The 17,528-nt window shown below is 43.9% G+C and overlaps 1 protein-coding gene across 20 annotated transcripts in view; it reads left to right on the forward strand.

Moving 5' to 3' along the window:
- The window catches only part of GPHN (gephyrin), a 590,148-nt gene that overhangs the window by 330,443 nt on the left and 242,177 nt on the right, over positions 1 to 17,528 (forward strand). For 10 of the 20 annotated variants that reach the window (XM_073348373.2, XM_073348352.2, XM_073348355.2 and 7 more), the window contains exon 5: positions 2,936 to 2,974. The exons of the other annotated variants lie outside the window; for them this stretch is intronic. In XM_073348373.2, the coding sequence (XP_073204474.1) occupies positions 2,936 to 2,974 (39 nt within the window). The remainder of the gene's footprint in view (positions 1 to 2,935; positions 2,975 to 17,528) is intronic. 20 annotated transcript variants of the gene reach the window in all.

Raw genomic sequence — 17,528 nt, forward strand, 5'->3', positions numbered from 1 at the left:
TGCATGATCTTCCAGAGGTGGGGAACTCCACAAGTAGATCTCAGGGTGGTAGCCATGTTAGTCTATATCAGCAAAAAGAAAGAGGAGAGCTTTTAGCCCACAAAAGCTTATGCCCAAATAAATTTGTTAGTCTCTAAGGTGCCACAAGTTCTCCTCGTTTTTTTACAAGTAGATCTATTTGCCACCAGGTGAAACAGAAAGTGCCATTGGTTTTGCTCCTGGCAGGGCCTGAGCAAGGGCTCCCTCTCCAATGCCTTCTTCCTGTCGTGGGCTGAGGGTCTGATGTACCTGTTCCCTCTGATGCCTCTGGTCAGCCGGGTCCTAGTAAAGATCAAGATGGACAAGGCACAGGATACCGTTATCACCCCTGCGTGGCCTCGCCAGCACTGGTTCAGCACGCTCATGAACATGGCGGTGGCCCCTCCCTGGCCCCTTCTCTACCATCTGGACCTGCTGTCACAGGATCACGGTTGGCTCCTACACCCCAGCCTCGAGTCTCTACACCTCTCGACTTGGATGCTCTGTAGTTGAACCTGGAGGAGCGTACCTGCTCAGAGGAGGTCCAGCAGGTCCTCTTCGGAAGTAGGAAGCCATCCATGAGACTAACTTACCTGGCCAAGAGGATGGGGTTTTCCCACTGGGCGTCAGCATTTCTCCCTCACGTTCTACAGTGCAGTGCATCTTGGACTACTTACTGCAGCTCAGGACCCAGGGTCTGGCACATTCTTCCATCAGAGTGTACCTTGCGGCCATCTCCACGTTCCACCAGCCGATCCAAGGTCAGATGGTCTTGTCTCATGACATGACTGTCAGGTTCCTGAAGGGCCTCAAGAGGCTTTATCCTCAGGTACACGCCCCTGTCCTGCAGTGGGACCTTAACCTGGTCCTCTCCAGGCTCACCAGCCTGCCTTTTGGGCCGCTGGGCCCCTGCTCCCTTTCCTACTTGTCCTGGAGGGTCGCTTTCCTGGTGGCAGTGATGTTCGCGAGACAAGTCAGAGATTAAGGCCTTGATCTCGAAACTGCCTTACACAGTGTTTTGTAAGGACAAGGTCCAGCTGCAGCCCCACCAGTCTTCCTGCCAAAGGTGATATCTTCCTTCCACATGAGCCAGGACGTATTCCTGCCAGTATTTGTCCCAAGCTGCACAAGACTGTCAGGGAGAGGCATCTGCACGTGCTGGATGGCTGGAGGACCCTGGCTTTTTACTTGGAGTGTACCAAGCCTTTCTGTAAATCCACCCAGCTCTTCATCACTATGGCAGATAGGATGAAGGGCCTTCCAGTTTCTTCACAGAGGATTTCCAACTGGATCACCTCTTGCATAAAGACCTGTTATGTGCAAGCAAAGGTCCCACTGCCGCCAATCATTAGGGCCCATTCGACTAGAGCGCAGGCATCTTTGGCAGCCTTCCTGGCGCACATCCCAATCCAGGTCATCTGTAGAGCCGCGATGTGGTCCTCAGTCCACACGTTCACGTCTCAGTATGCCATCACTCAGCAAGCCAGAGAGAGCTCTGGGTTTGGCAGAGCTGTATTACAGTCTGCGCAGCCGTGAACTCCTACCCGCCTCCACGGGAACTGCTGGGAGTCACCTAATGTGGAATGGACGTAAGCAAACACTCTAAGAAGAACAGACAGTTACCTTTTCCATAACTGGTGTTCCTCGAGATGTATTGCTCAAGTCCATTCCACGACCCGCCCTCCTTCCCCACTGTTGGAGTTTCTGGCAAGAAAGAAATGAGAGTGCGGGGAGCCAGCAGGGCCCCTTATACCACGCCATATGGGCGTCGCTCCAGAAAGCACCAGAGTAACTCCATTAAGGATACTGCTGAGGGAAAAACTTCCGGCACCAGTGCATGTGGCGAGCACACACACCTAATGTGGAATGAATATGAGCAACACATCTTGAAGAACACCAGTTACGGAAAAGGTAACTGTCTATTTTGGAGGTTTGGATAAATATATGAAAGTGTGGATACTTCTTTGAACCTTCAAGCCTATAGTGAGAATTTTCCTATGTTCCCTCAGGTATAGCCTCTCCCTCACCCAAATTTGCCTGCTCACCCTTATCTTAAGGGGATGTAATTTGGAGGGCTGAGGAGAGGGATGTAGGTGTCCTGCTGAACTGTAGATCAGTCTGTGGTCCCCTTCATCCCTCCCCAGGCAGGTCCTCATAATTCTCAGTCAAATCCCCACGCCAATCTGGCAAGCAGCTACAGCAACGAGATGAAAAGATGCAGTTGTATTTCCACTGGGTCTGGTTGCTTCTGTGACTTTCTTAGCACTTACGTCTCAGATTTTTAAAGTGTGTTTTTGAAACCAAACTGCTGGTGAAATATCTGAAACATACTTTGAGATGCAAATATAAGTGATGCCCCAGAGAGCCCCTGAGTTGCAAGAGAATAGCCTCATCAAGGTACAGTGAAGGCGTTGCTGAATCTCCTCAAACACAGCAGTTGCTTTTGGAGAAGAAAAGGGCCATTCCCACAAAGACTGATGCTTCCTAGGATGGGAAGTGATTATCTGGACAACTTAAAATACCAGCCTTTGCTAGAGGTGAGTTGGGGTTTATGAACCTCTTTAATGTATCCCATAAAATGAACTGCATCAGCCTTGTGCACTGGTGTCTGTCCTCACTAGCTGTCTTGCAGTGGATATGGGAGTGAGCTCTTGATGCTGTCTCCTATCTCCACTTGCACAGCCTGCACTAGAGGTAAGTGTGGTTCTTGGAAGTAGAGGTGGGATATCATGAGATGAAAGTGGTGTGGACTTCTTAAACCTTTCTCAGACCTCAATAAAGGCTTGGTTCCAGAGAGAGGCAGAGATTCAGACCAGTTCTTATTTTGCCCAAAACAATTCACCAAGCCCTAAATTGACCTGCTTTTCCTCAGACGGGGAGTCAGAAATCCCTTTTCTCTTCTGTTTTTCTGCTGCAGAAATTCCCAACATTCCCATTTTCTGGGCTCCAGAGAGGGGTAAGCAACATCTTCAATTCCAGCCAATCATTTCCAAACTAATTCTTTGCTGGTTTTTTGTTTTTTGTTTTAATCATCAGAAACAGCTTTCAGGCTCATTTTTCCCATTTGTTTGATTTCCTTGTGGATTCGCATAGTTCTGTTAATAGGAGGGTCCTGTGGCCTCCCCAGGCACTAGGGCTCAGATTCATCTGCTGTTTCCATTTATGTACTGTTCTCTATTGGATTTTCATGGTTTACTATGTTAATCTAATGGTGTTATTAGAGAGTGTTTTTCTCACACTATCCTTCAGTACCTGAAAAGCATTGTCATCCTGCTGCCAACCTATTATCGGGCTTCCATTTTCTCCATGCCAGCAGTAGTATTTGATTATTAATGGACATTGCCCTCTTGCTACCCCTGTCCACCTAGGGATTGCCTGGCATTCATTGCTCTCTTTATGCTATGTCTACCTACTGGCAGCTCAGCATTGCCCCCCTGAGGCCCTGGCCTTCTGCTTGATTGTACGGCTTTCCCCTCTTGACCACCTGATTGCCTGGCATTGACTATATTTTGCCCTATCCATCTGTTGAGTGGCTTGCATTGATTTCTTACTGCTCTTTACATCAGATTGCACGTGGGCATTGACTTCCTGCTGTCCTGCCTCCTTTTTTGAGTGCTTGATACTGTCCTCCTTCTGTTGTGTGCAGCTGTTGACTTCCTGGAATTGCTGTCCTGCTGCTTTGTGCATCTGCTGATTGCTTGATACTGCTTTATTGACTTGCTGAGTGTCTAGCATTTCCTTTCTGCTTTTCCACCTGCTTTCTAGCTTACATTATACCCTTGCTGCCCTTTGAGTCTGATTATACACTGGCATTGCCCTTTTGCTGCACTGTCCACTTGCTTATTTTCTTGGCATTTATTTCCTGCTGTCCTGCCTACCTGCTTAGATTTCACTTCCAAATTAGCACAATTTGAAAAAAAAATCATAGGAAATGTGAGGAACCGGAAAAGACTATTATCTGGCTCCAGTGAGCCCTGCTTCAACCCAACATACCAGCACTTTAATATTGATCTCTGTATCTTCATCATGCTTTGTCGTAGGATTACTCAATCCCTTCTCCTCTTAGAAAAGATTGAGAGATGCAGTAATCTCATTTAAACTCTTTGCTGCAATCTCCTCATCTGAATTTATTCTGTAGGTATATTACAGTTTGCAGGACCTAGCATTTGTACAATGCTATTCAGTATAAAATCATTTTACCAACATTATCTACAGAAATCCTTGCAGTACCACTGTAAGGTAGGTAATTAACTATTAGCCACGTATTGCTGAGGCTCAGAGACATTAAGGGCTGAATGCTCAGCTGTGCTCTGTAGGCACTTTGCATAGTTTTTGGATTCCAAAGGTAGGAGGGATCCTTGTGATAATCTAGTCTGACTTCCTGCAAAACACAGGCTATAGAACTTCCCCCACAATAATTCCTACACTATATCTTTTAGAAAAAAAAGCATCCAATCTTGATTTTAAAATTGCCAAGAACGGAGAATCCACCAAGACCCTTGGTAAATTGTTCCAATGATTAGTAACTCTCACTGTTAAAAATTTACACCTAATTTCCAATCTGAATTTGTTTAGGTTCAGCTTCCAACCATTGGATCATGTCAAACCTAGATTGAACAGCCTATTATCAAAGGTACCTGCTTGTCCCCCAGGCAGGTACCTATAAACTGTAATCAAGTCACCCCAAGCCCTCTCTTTAAGTTAAATAGATGGAGCTCCTTGACTCCATCACTGTAAGGCATGTTTTCTAATCCTTTAATCAGTCTCCTGGCTCATCTCTGAACCTTCTCCAGTTTATCAAAATTCTTCTTGAATGATGGATACCAGAACGCAGTCACACTAATGCCAAACGCAAAGGTAAAAAACTTCTCTACTCCTACTTGAGATTCCCCTGTTTATCCAAGGATCGTATTAGCCCTTTTGACCACTGTGTCACATTGGGAGCTCATGTCCAGTCACTGCTTCCCAGGATAGAGGTCCCCATCCTGTAAGTATGGCCTATATTTTTTGTTCCTAGATGTATACATTTACATTTAGCCATATTAAAACACATATTGTTTGCTTGCACCCAATTTAGCAATCAATCTAGATCGCCTAGTATCAATGACCTGTCCTCTTAATTATTTATTACTTTCCCAGTTTTTGTGTCATCTGCAAATTTTATCTGTGATGATTTTAAGTTTTCTTCCAGGTAATTCGTAAAAATGTTATATAGTGTGTGGCCAAGAGCTGATCCATGTGGGACCCCACTAGAAAGACCCCCCACTCAATGATTCCCCATTTACAGTTGAGGAAAGATGCTAAAAAAAGATTCTTTTACAGATCCCTGATTCTGAGGTTGATGTTCTAAACAACACTGGCTTGCTGCAACTGGCCCAAAGATTCCTTTGTAGCAGAGGAAAATTGCCAGAGTGCAGCATATTCCAGACATACACCCTCTCACTCAGGCGTGCCCCTAACACATCCTCAATGCTGAGAGAATCTTTAATTGCCCACTTATGGCAGCTTTTTGGCCTATTTGTATGGAGCAGGGGCCAGGATCTGACCCTGTGTGATTTGCTCAATGAGACAAGTCATTGTCAGAGCCTAAAATAGAAATAAGGATTTCCTGCTTTCTTCTCCTGGACTCAAACTACTAGCCCACACCTCTCCTAAGACATGCTGGAGTTCTCAGTTACTCCTAATTTTCTTGGGTTTGGATCATGCTTTTGAACCCAGTACCATAATGAACATTCTGTCTCTATAGACTCCTTTCATCTCTGTCATAATTTCATAGAAAAGAATTATGTTACATTAAAGTCTTCCTTCTTACAATTAAAACAAACTGATCTCTCAACTTTTCCTGATAACTTAGATTATTCAGATTTGATGTTACCTGTGTTGACATGTGCTGTTTTGAAGGGTGCCTAATTATTATAGAAAAGGTCTAACAATTGCTTTATAATGTAAGAGAATAACATTCCTCAAGGCAACAATCTCTTTCCTCTGGGATAGAGCCCAGCACAGTATTGGATCAAGCAAACAATTTTTATAATATCAGATTATTCAAGACATTCACTTCTCCTTTGTAGGATAGTTCCCAACATTACAAACAATATTTCAGATAATGTCAAACCAGGACTTTCCCTATGAGTTTTCTGGTTTTCACTTTAACCCTGAGAAAACTGAGAATTCTTGTATTTTTTGTTCTACACTGAGAAACTGACCACTACTATTACTATTACTTCCACTCCTCTCTATCCTTTCACCTGCTCTCCCTTCTCCAAACACAAGAGTCCTTCCACCTCTTTTATCAAGTACCCAAACATACTCAGCAAGCTCACAATTGTAGAAGGCTGATGTCATCTCATTCCCCAACAACCTTGCATTGCTGGAGGTCCTAGCAACAGGTCTGTCTGATCTCAATGCCAGTTTCATTCCAGTTCTTCCCCAACTCCCAGCCTCAGCTCTCAATATGACATTTCTCCCTTTGCTGGTTCCCAGCCTGGTGTTTGGGAATGGGTATCAAAAGGAGACATTACATTAGGAGGGTGGAGGAATGGTTTCCTCCAACAAAGTAGAAGGACTGTTGGATGCATCTAGAACTCATTTCAAATCTCTCCACTATCCCTTCAAAAATAGCTGTCTCTCAGATGTTATTCAGATTTTCTAAGTGTAAAACCAATAGAATGCCACCAAAGCAACTGACTGAGAGGCCACAGAATTTGCTATTTTTTTCAATGTTAAGAGCTTTATATGTTTTTTCAATTGAAAATTTTAATTGGCAAAAAAACCAGGTCAAAACTGCCTCAGGCAGCTTCTCAACAAGCTATCAAACCAAGTCAGTCTTACAGGTGTGATGTTCAAATTAACAAAAATTCTAACCAATTTATTTTAAAAGATTTTTGTGTTCATTTCAGAAGGATATTTATCCAGTCATTTTCACATCTACAATTGAGTTATAATTTGATTAAAGAACCAATAAAAATATCAAAAGCAATGGAAAGCACTAAAGCAGGAATCGTATTTATCAAGTCCTATCATCATCTTTGCTCTTTGGCATTCTGCCCTTCTGATAAAGTGACCCCTATATGTGTTAGCTTCTTTAGTGCAGCTGTACCCTTTGCAACAAGAAGGGTCTTAAAATTAATTTTTGAGATGCTCAGCTCACTCTCTTTCAAACTTGTAAACTTTCCTTATGTGGTACTTCTGTGTTTCCTAACTCAGCCAACTTTTCTCCCTGTTTTATTTCCTGTTAATGAACACTTTGCCTTCACCACTTATTTCTGAAATGGAATCTTGTCAAATGATTTTTTAATATCTAGTGTACATCATCCACTGAAATGTCCTTTGCATGCCTGAGTACTTCTGACTATCAGTCATCAGCAAGGTTTTTTCCATGTATTCTCATACCACACATCCTCAGAGAGTTTCAATACAGTAAAAGATTTTAAACTTTTTGGATTGGTAGCTTTCTTCTTTGTCTCTTACTTCCATCATTTTAAATACAGGGTCCCTTGTTACTTTGCAGTACTCCACAATCTTTCCCAAAGCTAGCAAAAATTTTATATTACATTTATATTACATTTCCGGTTGCTTTGGTCACTTCCTGTAATCTCCTGTGCTTTATCTATTTTAAGGGAATCATAGGTATCTAGGCATTTATGCTGCACTCATCATTGTAATATCTGAACATCTGGCTTCTTTAACTGTCATTCCTGCAAAACTGATTCCAGACTAATGCAGACCAGCACGCTGTTTCTCTCTAAATAAAGTAACTATTTGTCACTTGTGTTGCCTCCTGAACCCGAAATGAAAGCACATCGCTCTCCTGATCCCCTTGATGGAAATTCACTGTTTTCAATCTCAGTAGAAGCTCTCCTTTTTTAAAGAGAAGTCACTGTATACTCTGCAAACTGACTCTGTAAAAGTTGCATTGTGGAATTCCGTGTCTCAATGGCTTCCAGATCAAATTTGAGAGATTTTTTTTCTAAATGCTGGTGCCTCAGTCTCCACCTAAATTGTTAACTATAACTCATGTATTATCATCAGTACTAATTTTTTTTTCAGTCAGAATTTATTTAACAATTCTGTTGCTGATCTATCAGGCAGAATAGACTCTAGTTCTCTCTCTGTCACCTCTGTTGACTCTGTGGGACTAAAAGGAATAAAAAGGAATACAAATCTATTTTTGTCTGAAAAAATGAGCAAATACATCTTAATACAGACAGCGGACAGATCTGATGAGTAAGAAGGTGCCATATTTACATGACTACTTTTCTGATCATCATCATATTTTATCACCAACTGTTTCTTTTACTTTTTAGCTATTACATATACTGTACATTAGGATTTTAAAAAATCAAAAACCTTACACACTGTCTCCCTTTCATAAAAAATGTCTCTTCTTTGAGTGTAGATTGAAAAAAATTTCACTTACTTTTCTAATTTGCAAATGTGATAGAAGTATAATCATAGTACAGTCTTGAGTTGACTCCCTGCCCCCGAAATAAAACCTGTAGCTTCAGTTAGGTGAGATGCCTCAGGTAATTAAAACAACAGATTTAGAGAAGTCAGAAATGAAGAAGACCAAATAGTCATTTAGTCTAACCTCCGGTGGCCAATATAGGATTGTTCTTTACATAACATTTTTCAGTTGTTTTGTCCAGTCAAATTTTCAATTTGATGGGGCTTCTACCATTTTTCTTGAAAAACTGAAAACAGCCTAATAGATTTCATGGTCAGGAAGATTTATCTGATATTCTACCTGAATTTTTGCTTAATTTAATCTTTTTACTGCTAGTTATAGTGCTTTATAGCCACCTTAAATAATCCTCTCCATGCTTGTTTTATATACTCTTCAAATATTTGTAAATATTGTTGTTTTCCTTTAATGGTTGCTTAGATGAATTCTCAGTTACAGACCCCTTTGCAGTCCCTCTCAAGTGCATGCCTCTGGTGGCAGGTTTTGCTACCTTTAGCCATTCTGGGTGGAACCACACAGTCCTGCCATTCTTAGTCTTCAGAGTGAGAGCCGTGTTAGTCTGTATCCGCAAAAAGAAAAGGAGTACTTGTGGCACCTTAGAGACTAACCAATTTATTTGAGCATAAGCTTTCATGAGCTACAGCTCACTTCATCAGCCCCTCTGTTTACTACCCATGAAAAAACAACAGGCCCAGGTATATGGCACCTCCAAGACCTTTTCTGTGGGAACATGTGACCAGCAGCTGAATAGAGTGACTCAAAACAGTTTCTTCAAAATAAAGTATTATTTATTCACCCCAGGGTACAAAGCACTCAGAGAAGAGGTTTGAAATGACAAAAGGCCTATCCACCTGGGTCTTTTTCTCACAAATTTTCTTAAGTTCTGCTCAGCCCAAACACCCCTGATTTCTCTGCTCAGTGTTTTGATCTCTGCTGCCCTACAGGCATGCGCCCCTCCCCTTTCAAAGCTACAGGAAGTATCTGTGTGCTGCTCCCTTTGGGGAACAAACTAAGAGCAAATAATTGGGATGCTGCTGTTCTGCCCTGCACTAGGAACACAGCAGCAGGCAGCAGGACAGACTGCTCTGCTGCTTTGCCATTCCTCAGCATGGAGAGCTCACAGAGCTGCTCATAATGCTGCTCTCAGCAGCTGAGGGAGCTGTGGGAGAACTGGGAGAGAATCCCAAGATGCACAGCGATCAGCTCTTCCTTCTCACTACACTACACTGCGGGATACCCACAATGCATTGCTCACCCTGTCGATGATCATGTCCCCAATGTGGACATGATCTTTTGACAGAGGGAACAAGTGTGAACACCCTTTGGCAATTTTTGTTTTGGCAACTTTTGGATATTGACATAAGTTTTGTCAACAAAACTTGGTAGTGTAGACAAGCCCCACGATATAAAAGGCATTATAACTCCTCTTAGCCCTGGTCTACACTACAAGTTTAGGTTGAATTTAGCAGCATTAGATCGATTTAACCCTGCACCTGTCCACATGACAAAACCATTTTTGTCGACTTAAAGGGCTCTTAAAATCGATTTCTGTACTCCTCCCCTACGAGGGGATTAGCGCTGAAATCGACATCGCCTGGTCAAATTTGGGGTAGTGTGGATGCAATTCAATGGTACTGGCCTCTGGGAGCTATCCCAGAATGTGCCATTTTGACCGCTCTGGACAGCACTTTCAATTCAGATGCACTAGCCAGGTACACAGGAAAAGTCCTGGGAACTTTTGAATTTCATTTCCTGTTTGGCCAGCATGGTGAGCTCATCAGCACAGGTGACCATGCAGACCCAGAATCACAAAAGAGATGCAGCATGGACCAAATGGGAGGTACTGGATCTGATCACTGTATGGGGAGACGAATCCATGCTATCAGAACTCAGTTCCAAAAGACGAAATGGCAAAATATTTGTAAAAATCTCCAAGGGCATGATGGACACAGGGACCCGCAGCAGTGCCGCGTGAAAATTAAGGAGCTCAGGCAAGCCTGCCAAAAAATCAAAGAGGCAAACGGCTGCTCCGGGTCAGAGCCCCATACATGCTGCTTCTATGGTGAGCTGCATGCAGTTCTACAGGGGGGCCCGATTACTACCCCACCCCTGTCCGTGGACACCTGCAAGGGGGTAGTCTCATGCAACAGGCATGAGGATTTGTGGGACGATGAGGAGGAGGAGGATAGTGCACAGCAGGCAAGCAGAGAAACCATTCTCCCCGACAGCCAGGAACTCTTTATCACCCTGGAGCCAATATCTTCCCAACCCTCCCAAGGCAGGCTCCCAGACCATGAAGCCGGAGAAGGCAGTTCTGGTGAGTGTATCTTTGTAAATGTAATACATGGTTTAAAAGCAAGTGTGTTTAATGATTAATTTACTCTGAAGACTTGGGATGCATTCACGGCCAGTACAGCCCCTCCTTTTAAATGGCCAACCCAATGGGTGCTTGGTATGGGAAAGGAGGGTGCTGCTGTTTGAAACCATTCCCATATGCTATGAAGGTTGAAGAAGCCGAAACACTGTGGCTTACCATGGCTGCCTGTAAGCTGAATTCTGCTGCCCTGCCCTGTGTGTGTGATCTCTCACACCAAACCAGCAGGCCCTCAATATAAGAGGCAAAATGTGATCTTGTACCAAAAGCACATGTGCTATGTAATGTTAACAGCTTGGTTCACCATGAAAGAGTCTACCCGTTGTTCTCTAAAATGTGTCTTTTCGAATACTACTCTCCCTTTTTTTCCCCCTGCAGTTGCAAATGTTTCAACACTCCCCCTATCATCTCCGCCCCAGAGGCTAGCGCAGATAAGAAGGCGAAAAAAATGCACTCGCAATGAAATATTCTCTGAGCTCATGCAGTCCTCCCGCACTGAAAGTGCTCAGCAGAATGCGTGGAGGCAAACAATGTCAGAGTCCAGGAAAGCAAAAAACAAACGCGAGGACAGGAGGGACAAGTGAGATGAGAGGTGGCGGCAGTGTGATGAGAGGAGGCAGGATGCAATGCTGAGGCTACTGGGGGATCAAACTGATATGCTCTGGTGTCTGGTTGAGCTGCAGAAAAGGCAGCAGGAGCACAGACCGCCACTGCTGTAACCGCCTGTCCTCCTCCTCAAGTTCCATAGCCTCCTAACCCAGACGCCCAAGAACGCAGTGGGGATGCTCTGGAAATCCAAACACTCCACCCCAGAGGACTGCCCAAGCAACAGAAGGCTGGCATTCAATAAGTTTTGAAGTTCAGTGTGGCCTTGTCCTTCCCTCATCCACCACCCCTCCCGGGCTACCTTGGCAGTTATCCCCCTATTTGTGTGATGAATTAATAAAGAATGCATGATTTTGAAACAACAATGACTTTATTGCCTCTGCAAGCAATGATCGAAGTGGGGAGGGCGGTTGGCTTACACGGAAGTAGAGTGAACCAAGGGGGCGGGTTTTCATCAAGGAGAAACAAACAGAGCTGTCACACTGTAGCCTGGCCAGTCTTGAAACTGGTTTTCAAAGCTTCTCTGATGCTCACCGCACCCTGCTGTGCTCTTCTAACCACCCTGGTGTCTGGCTGTGCATAATCAGTGGCCAGGCGATTTGCCTCAACCTCCCACCCCGCCATAAACGTCTCTCCCTTACTCTCACAGATATTGTGAAGCACACAGCAAGCAGCAATAACAATGGGAATATTGGTTTCGCTGAGGTCTAACAGAGTCAGTAAACTGTGCCAGCGCTCTTTTAAACGTCCAAATGCACATCCTACCACCATTCTGCACTTGCTCAGCCTATAGTTAAACAGCTCCTTATAATGCTCATAACTGCTTTGGTGATCTGAGCGGGTTCCATGCTTGCCGTGGTATGGCGTCTGCAGGATAGCAGAGTTGCAGTGGAATCAGTGGCTAAAGACGGATGCCACGAGAATAGATATTTATAGAGAACAACAAGAGAACCTGCAAGGTGGATTCATGAGAGCAGGAGAGCAGAGTTGCAGCGGAAGCAGAGAAGGATGACAGTTAGCACCGTGAACATTTCCCGAGGAAGAACACATGTACCCGGGAGCCCATGACAGACAACATGGAGAAATTAACTATTGAGACAATAGCAGCAGAGCAGAGTTTTAGCTGAAGCAGTGTATGACGACAGTTAGCAGTCCTACTGCACTGTCTGCTGCCAGCAGCACCCAGGACACAACAGCAGCAGTGTCGGTGAGCTGAGCTGAGCGGGCTGCACACTTGCCGTAGTATGGCATCTGCGTGGGAAAAAAGGCGCAAAATGATTGTCTGCTGTTGCTTTCACGGAGGGAAGGGCGACTGACGACATGTACCCAAAACCACCCGCGACAATATTTTTTCCCCATCAGGCATTGGGAGCTTAACCCAGGATTCCAATGGGCAGCGGAGACTGCGGGAACTGTGGGATAGCTACCTACAGTGCACCGCTCTGTAAGTCGATGCTAGCCACAGTAGTGAGGACGCACTCTGCCGACTTAATGTGCTTAGTGTGGACATACACAGTCAACTGTATAAAATCGATTTCTAAAAATCGACTTCTTTAATATCAACCTAATTTCATAGTGTAGACATACCCTCAGAGATAAAGGGGACAAGCTCTTTAATCCCTTAGCAAACAGATCAGATCCTTGTATCTGGCTGAGGAATGGTGGCTAAAGGGTTGTGGGGAGAGGCAAAGTTGTCTATTACCATTATTACTATAAAGCCATTATTATTAGATACTTCTTGATCCCAGGAGTGAGAATCCTACACAGGTGGAATCTCTAGAGAAGAGAAAATTACTTACGTATGATTCTGTTTCTCTGAAGATATTATCTTGCAGAGTACTCTCTCACCTGCCCACATCCCCTCAGAGTTTGGAAATTAATGTTTTTGAATGCTCCCACTCCCCTGGCCATATTTTTCATCTTATGTTGGTCATCTTGAAATTTTGAATGCCCTTTTCTACATTCATTACCAATGTAAATGGAAGGAACTGACTGGAACATTCATAGGCAACATTTATACTTGGCAGAGGGTAGCAAACAACAGGCAGTAGGGTACCAAGCTTGCTATCGACCATGCTACTGCTGCCCTTAAAAGTTAGAAAAACATTATGAACTAAGGGACTTATAATTGAAACTAAGGAGCTAATGCCCAGGAGTAAGAATCCCGCAAGATATCGTCAGAGAGGAATAATTACAGGTAAAGATCTTTAATTTTTGTTGTGTCCACCATGAAAGGATATTTGGGTACAGCGCTCTTGACTGATGGGTTATTTGAGGGGTGAAGCTCCTCAAAAAGCAAGGTCCTTTCCTTTCATGAGAATTAAGGCCACCGCTGAGCAAAAATGACGGTCTTGTTTTTGTGGAGGGGGCTGGAGTATGTGGCTCAGGGTCCCCACTTTTTACCTTCCTGAGGTCCCTTTTGGTAATTATCCAGGAGCCCAAGAGTGGGACTTACTTTGTATAAAATGAAGCAAACTAGCCAGACTTATCTCTAATATGCAAATGTAGTCTGAAGAAACTATAAACTCACCAAATTAAGACTGAGCTCCCCATACTAGGCTGTGTATTTTTTCAGAGCTACAACTCCTTATTAATTATTAAGCCAGTCACAGTCATTGTAGAATTGTGAGTGACACGTTTCAGAAGGACTTTATTTAGCCCCTACATCTTTAAACCTATCATAAGATTCCATGAAATAGTAACACCACGGAAGGTTAAAAAAAAACCTACTAAATAGACTTCTACTGTTTTTTGTTCTCAAATTTGGCAGTGCCTCTTGAATGTATACTGTATATTTCACCTCTGTTACACAACAGTGAAAGAAAGTCAGTATGGTGTAGATCATGCTGTGAAACATCACTTATAACATCAATTTAACACCTAGTGAAGAGCTGATTCTCTTACCCAAGTTTTTCAGAGATAGTAGTGAGTTGTTAGGAGTTGCTGAACTTGCAATTATTTCCAAAGGGGAAAAACAAACAAGAAACAATCCACTGATAGTCTGTGATTATCATTTAACAACTCCAATAAGAAAAACAACTAATAAACACAATGAATGAAATCCAGGCTCCACTGAAGTCAGTCAGGATATTGCCATGAACCTTGGGTAAGAGAAGTTTCATCCTAATTAAACTATAAATTGCACATGTTTGAAAGAATTTGGGACTTTCATTCAACTTCACTAAAATGGTGTATTGTTGTATCTAATTTCCAATGTATGATTTCACTGTATTTCTTTGTAACACTGCAAAGGAAAAAATAAATACCTGTTAATCTTGAGTTGCTCTCTTCTCCCTTTCTCTCTTCGTTTCCTCTCCTGCAAGAATCTGATCTATGCTCATTCCACACAGTTGTTTACATGCCATCTGGTTGCTTTTTATACAGCGAAGAGCTACAAAGGGATCTCACAAAACTGGGTGACTGGGCAGCAAAATGGCAAATGAAATTCAGTGTTGACAAATGCAAAGTAATGAACATTGGAAAACATAATCCCAACTATAAATATAAAATGATGGGGTCTAAATTAGCTGTTACAACTCAAGAAAGAGATCTTGGTGGCAAATTTATTAGAGCATAAGCTTTCGTGGGCTACAGCCCACTTCATCGGATGCATAGAATGGAACATATAGTAAGATAGATAGAGATATAGATAGATAGATAGATATACATAGAATCATAGAATATCAGGGTTGGAAGGGACCTCAGGAGGTCATCCAGTCCAACCCCCTGCTCAAAGCAGGACCAATCCCCAATTAAATCATCCCAGCCAGGGCTTTGTCAAGCCTGACCTTAAAAACTTCTAAGGAAGGAGATTCTACCACCTCCCTAGGTAACCCTTTCCAGTGTTTCACCACCCTCCTAGTGAAAAAGTTTTTCCTAATATCCAACCTAAACCTCCCCCACTGCAACTTGAGACCATTACTCCTTGTCCTGTCATCTTCTACCACTGAGAATAGTCTAGAACCATCCTTTTTGGAACCACCTCTCAGGTAGTTGAAAGCAGCTATCAAATCCCCCCTCATTCTTCTCTTCTGCAGGCTAAACAATTCCAGTTCCCTCAGCCTCTCCTCATAAGTCATGTGTTCCAGACCCCTGATCATTTTTGTTGCCCTTCGCTGGACTCTTTCCAATTTATCCACATCCTTCTTGTAGTGTGGGGCCCAAAACTGGACACAGTGCTCCAGATGAGGCCTCACCAATGTCAAATAGAGGAGAATGATCACATCCCTCCATCTGCTGGCTATGCCCCTACTTATACACCCCAAAATGCCATTGGCCTTCTTGGCAACAAGGGCACACTGTTGACTCACATCCAGCTTCTTGTCCACTGTCACCCCTAAGTCCTTTTCCGCAGAACTGCTGCCTAGCCATTTGGTCCCTAGTCTGTAGCGGTGCATTGGATTCTTCCGTCCTAAGTGCAGGACCCTGCACTTATCTTTGTCCTTGAACCTCATCAGATTTCTTTTGGCCCAATCCTCCAATTTGTCTAGGGCCCTCTGTATCCTATCCCTACCTGCCACCGTATCTACCACTCCTCCTAGTTTAGTATCATCCGCAAATTTGCTGGGAGTGCAATCCACACCATCCTCCAGATCATTTATGAAGATATTGAACAAAACCGGCCCCAGGACCGACCCTTGGGGCACTCCACTTGATACCGGCTGCCAACTAGACATAGAGCCATTGATCACTAACCGTTGAGCCTGACAATCTAGCCAACTTTCTCCCCACCTTATAGTGCATTCATCCAGCCCATACTTCTTTAATTTGCTGACAAGAATACTGTGGGAGACCATGTCAAAAGCTTTGCTAAAGTCAAGAAACAATACATCCACTGCTTTCCCTTCATCCACAGAACCAGTAATCTCATCATAGAAGGCGATTAGATTAGTCAGGCATGACCTTCCCTTGGTGAATCCATGCTGACTGCTCCTGATCACTTTCCTCTCGTGTAAGTGCTTCAGGATAGATTCCTTGAGGACCTGCTCCATGATTTTTCCGGGGACTGAGGTGAGGCTGACTGGCCTGTAGTTCCCAGGATCCTCCTTCTTCCCTTTTTTAAAGATTGGCACTAATTAGCCTTTTTCCAGTCATCTGGGACTTCCCCCGTTCGCCACGAGTTTTCAAAGATAATGGCCAATGGCTCTGCAATCACAGCCGCCAATTCCTTTAGCACTCTCGGATGCAACGCATCCAACCCCATGAACTTGTGCATGTCCAGCTTTTCTAAATAGTCCCTAACCACCTCTTTCTCCACAGAGGGCTGGCCACCTACTCCCCATGCTGTGTTGCCCAGCGCAGCAGTCTGGGAGCTGACCTTGTTCATGAAGACAGAGGCAAAGAAAGCATTGAGTACATTAGCTTTTTCCACATCCTCTGTCACTAGGTTGCCTCCCTCATTTAGTAAGGGGCCCACACTTTCCTTGGCTTTCTTCTTTGTTGCCAACATACCTGAAGAAGCCTTTCTTGTTACTCTTAACATCTCTAGCTAGCTGCAGCTCCAGGTGTGATTTGGCCCTCCTGATTTCATTCCTACATGCCCAAGCAATATTTTTATACTCTTCCCTGGTCATTTGTCCAATCTTCCACTTCTTGTAAGCTTCTTTTTTGTGTTTAAGATCAGCAAGGATTTCACCGTTCAGCCAAGCTGGTCGCCTGTCATATTTACTATTCTTTCAACACATCGGGATGGTTTGTCCCTGTAACCTCAATAGGGATTCCTTGAAATACAGCCAGCTCTCCTGGACTCCTTTCCCCTTCATGTTAGTCCCCCAGGGGATCCTACCCATCAGTTCCCTGAGGGAGTCGAAGTCTGCTTTCCTGAAGTCCAGGGTCCGTATTCTGCTGCTTACCTTTCTTCCCTGTGTCAGGATCCTGAACTCGACCAACTCATGGTCACTGCCTCCCAGATTCCCATCCACTTTTGCTTCCCCTACTAATTCTTCCAGTTTTGTGAGCAGCAGGTCAAGAAGAGCTCTGCCCCTAGCTGGCTCCTCCAGCACTTGCACCAGGAAATTGTCCCCTACATTTTCCAAAAACTTCCTGGATTGTCTATGCACTGCTGTA

This window comes from Lepidochelys kempii, chromosome 6 (assembly GCF_965140285.1).
Source record: "Lepidochelys kempii isolate rLepKem1 chromosome 6, rLepKem1.hap1, whole genome shotgun sequence".
Lineage (NCBI taxonomy): Eukaryota > Metazoa > Chordata > Testudines > Cheloniidae > Lepidochelys > Lepidochelys kempii.